The sequence below is a fragment of the Thamnophis elegans genome, unplaced genomic scaffold (assembly GCF_009769535.1).
Source record: "Thamnophis elegans isolate rThaEle1 unplaced genomic scaffold, rThaEle1.pri scaffold_163_arrow_ctg1, whole genome shotgun sequence".
In the NCBI taxonomy this organism is placed as follows: domain Eukaryota; kingdom Metazoa; phylum Chordata; class Lepidosauria; order Squamata; family Colubridae; genus Thamnophis; species Thamnophis elegans.
This window is the reverse complement of record NW_022473632.1, coordinates 1-4025: the sequence shown is the minus strand read 5'-3', so window position 1 is coordinate 4025 and position 4025 is coordinate 1. Positions and strand designations below refer to the sequence as shown.

At 53.1% G+C, this 4025-nt stretch overlaps 1 protein-coding gene across 1 annotated transcript; it reads left to right on the top strand.

Annotated features, from left to right (window-relative positions):
• Window positions 1-269: 269 nt before the first annotated feature.
• FOXL1 (forkhead box L1) lies at window positions 270-1424 on the top strand. Its single transcript, XM_032238419.1, has one exon. It carries the CDS (start codon window positions 270-272, stop codon window positions 1422-1424), a length of 1155 nt encoding a protein of 384 aa, XP_032094310.1.
• The last annotated feature ends 2601 nt before the right edge of the window (window positions 1425-4025 follow it).

Below are 4025 nucleotides of genomic sequence, written 5' to 3'. Positions count from 1 at the left end.
AGCATCGCACGTTTCCTCTCTCTTCCCCCCTTCCTCCTCTTCTTCTTCTTCCTCCTCTTTTTTCCCCTTCTTTTTTTTTTCTCCCTCCCCACTTCTGGGGGGGAAAACGCGCGCAATGCAGCTGGGGCAGAAGGAGAGGAGGCGCGCCAGAGGCCAGGACGCGCCGTCGCCAGCGGGCCAAGCGCAGGCAGCTCCGGCCAGGCCTGGGGAGATCCCCCGCTCTCCCCTTGGACTTCGCTCCCTTGCGCCGGAGTGACTCCGGATCGGCCATGAGCCAGCTCTACCCCGGCCAGCTGCCCGCCTCGATGGTTTACCTCTACGGGGCCGAGCGGGGAGCCTTGTCAGGCGCGCTGGGCTTCGGGCCGGCGGCGGGGGTCCTTCCCAGGCAGGAGTCCCCGCAGAAGCCGCCCTACAGCTACATCGCGCTGATCGCCATGGCCATCCAGCAGGCGCCCGAGCAGAAAGTGACGCTCAACGGCATCTACCAGTTCATCATGGAGCGCTTCCCCTTCTACCACGACAACAAGCAGGGCTGGCAGAACTCCATCCGCCACAACCTCTCGCTCAACGAGTGCTTCGTCAAGGTGCCCCGCGAGAAGGGCCGCCCGGGGAAGGGCAGCTACTGGACGCTGGATCCCCGCTGCACCGACATGTTCGAGCACGGCAACTACCGGCGGAGGAAGAGGAAAACCCGCGGCGGCCCGCAGGCACCGGACGAGGCCGGGCTCGACCGGGAGGGCGCCCCCGCAGAAGCCCCCAAGAGGCGCCTCTCCAGCCCCCCCGGCGGCCAGCAGCAGCGCCCCCGCCTTCCCCTCCAGCCCGGCGCAGAGGAGGAGCTGAAGCCGAATCCCGGCGTCCGAGAGCAAGAGGAGGAGGAGGAAGAAGAGGAGGAAGAGGAAGACGCGCGGAGCCGGCTGGCGGCTACGGCGGCGGGAGAGCGAGGCTCCAAGCCGGGCCCGGCCGAGCCGCCCCTCCGGGGGTCCCCAGTTGGCCTCTCCCCGCCGCGCCCCGAGGATGGAGCGCCCCGCCTTGGAGAGGGTCCCGCCGCGCGCTTCTGGGCGCCCTCGGCCGCCAGGTTTCCCCAGAGCCCCGAGGCGCCCCCGCGGGCTGCGGCGCCGGCTGCCAACCGTGCAGAGTCGCTCCGACCCCCGCGGGGCTCGGCCAAGCCTCGCAGCTTCAGCATCGAGAGCATCCTTGCGCGGAAAGTCCTGGCGGCGCCGCCCAAAGGCGAGCCCAGCGCGGCCATCTCCAAACTGGACCAGCTGGTGGGCAGCGGCGGGCACGGCGAGACCAACGAAGCGCGCCCGCCTTTCAACGCCTCGCTGGTGCTGGATTCCCACTTCCCCGGCCGGTTCTACCAGCTGGGCATCCCCTTCCTCTCCTACCTGCCCCTCCGCTTCTCGGAGACGGTTTTTCACTTCTAAAGCGCTCGCAGCTCCGCGCGCAGCCACGAAAGACGCAGCCCACCTATTGAAGCTCCTTTCTTCCCGCGAGTCCGCTGGAAGTGGGGGTTCCCACGTGCGAGCCCAACTCGTCACTTGCCGGGTTTTTCTTGATCCTCGAGATTTGACCCACCGTCCATTCGGCCCTGAATGTCGCAGCGTCTTTGCTTGGGCTGGAAAGAATCGGATCGCGCAGCCAAATCAGCCGGTTTGAGGCTTCAGGCTTTGCCGCCCGAGAATTCCTGGGATTGTAAACCCGGCCTTTGCCCACTTCGCTTCGGAACTTCCTTCCGAGTACAGTTTAACCTGCTTAAACCATGCGATCCGGGGCGAAAGGGCGTCTCGGGAGTGGATCCCTCAGGGAAGACCGTTTGCCCAAGTGAAGCGTAAACAGTAGATTCCAAATTCTCTGGGACGTTTTGGAGTAGCTACAGCTTTCCCCATTTTTTTGCCCTCCTGTCTATGCATTGCTTTGTTATTATTATTATTATTGTGTCATTCCTGCGGCCTCTGACATTTGGAACGGGCCCGACTGGATGATCTCTGGGATTTTAAACCAAGTCGCGCTTTAATGCTACGAGTCTAAAAAAGGAGGGCGGTTTGTTTGCAATGGAAACATGTTACAGGCGTTTGGGGGTGGGGGAATATCCAGATTTTACAGAATCGGAACCTCCAGCGTTCTTTTCCGCAGAAGTTGAAGCTTCGGGACTCTGGAAAGGGGTGAACTTTTCACACCGTTTCTCTCCCCCTTTTGATTTGCAATCCGGATCAACAAAGTGCCTTTGCTTAGAGAGAAAACATCTGTTACCGGTGCCTTTTTTTTTTTTTTTTTTGCTATGATGACCCTCCTGGCTTAGGGCCCTTATTCTAGCCATTAATTAAGCCACTGACCACATTAAAGGACTTGGCGATTCGGAGGGCAGCTTTACAATAATAGCAAGCCGTGCTCTTTTTCTAATATATATATATATATATATATATATATATATATATATATATATATATATATATATATATATATATATATATATATATATATATATATATATATATATAATTTTAACCTACATAAAAAGCAATATCTTATTCAGAGGCGCTTTTTTTTTGTATATGAGTTGACCTGTGTCTTATACTTTTAAAAACAATAAAATAAACACCTATTTTCAAAAGGTTTTGGTTGGCAAGAAAACTCTAGGCCAATAATAAACTCTGGAATAGAGACAAGGGACCATTGGAGGAAGGAGGGATGGGCAGGGAATAACGAAAGAGCCAAATGAAGCAAGGATAAACGATGGGGAATCATGGAAACATATAGGCAGCAAGGAGCTAGTTGGTTCCGTCCTCAGGACCTCACCTTCACTGCCGCTTCAAGTTGATAGTCCTCATGGTTTTAAGAGGGCTTGGTCACTGGCTCCTGGAGGACTGACAGCCTAGGAGAGAGGAAAGGTTTGCCAATCTGGGACTGGGACCCCCTCTCTCTCCACCCCAATTCCATATTAAAAGGTTAAGCTCTCTTTCGAATGAGTCTTGATTAATTTAGGGGACCAATGGGGGCTCGGCTGTCCAGTTTTCTTGGCAACAAAGTGGAAGAATTTCCACTAGTGACTTTTTTCAGGAAGTTTTTTCTTAACTTTCCACTCTAACCTGTTTTGTTTTTTTCATCCCAGACAAATCAGATCTCATCCTGCTTCATATTTGGAGATCAACTGAGTTTTTGCTGGGGGCTGCCATTCTAGTTTAAATGTATAACCTATGATATAATAGGGTCTTGTTCTGTATGACCCAGCCAATGTTTCGGTGCCCAATTTGCAAACACCTTCTGAATGGAGTGGGCCTTCCTCCTCGCCTTCTTACTCAACCTGTAGCAGTGGTGATAAGGCGGTTTATCTTCACTGGGCAGCTTTGCCTGGAAAATTCCTGGGAAAGTTTGGTTTGCCACGGAAGTAAGTACGAAAGCTTCAGATGCACAACAGCTAAAATTCACCCAGAGTTCCTTCTGGCAGATGGACAGCCATATCAATTGGTTGAATAAATAAACCTAATTTGAAAATAGCTTCCTAACCAAAATTCAGATCCATCCATCCATCCATCCATCCATCCATCCATCCACCTATCCATGTGTTTGCTTAAACTGCCCCACTTCATATACATAAATCTAGGTCTACAATTTGACCCTTAACTTTTGTTTCCTGTAGTTCCAGAGGTTTCCAGATTCGCTGTAGCCCTGTAACTCCTAGCTCACACCATCAAAGTGGTTTCCTGAAAGATTGGGGAACTCCTATGATATGAGTTTATTAAGGTCACAACCTAATCCTATGCTGGCCATATTTGTCTCCAAGAAGAGAAGCTGCCAGCATCTAAACATTCTCCTTCTTCTCCACCTCCTCCTCCTTCGCCTCCTCCTCCTCTTTCTCTCCCTCCTCCTCTTTCTCCTCCTCCTCTTTCTTTCTCCTTCTTCAGTCTCCTTCTCCTTCTGCAGTTTCCTTCTCTTTCTCCTCCTCCTCCTCCGCTTTCTCCAGTCTCCTCCTTCTTCTCTTTCTCCTTCTTCAGTCTCCTTCTCCTTCTGCAGTTTCCTTCTCTTTC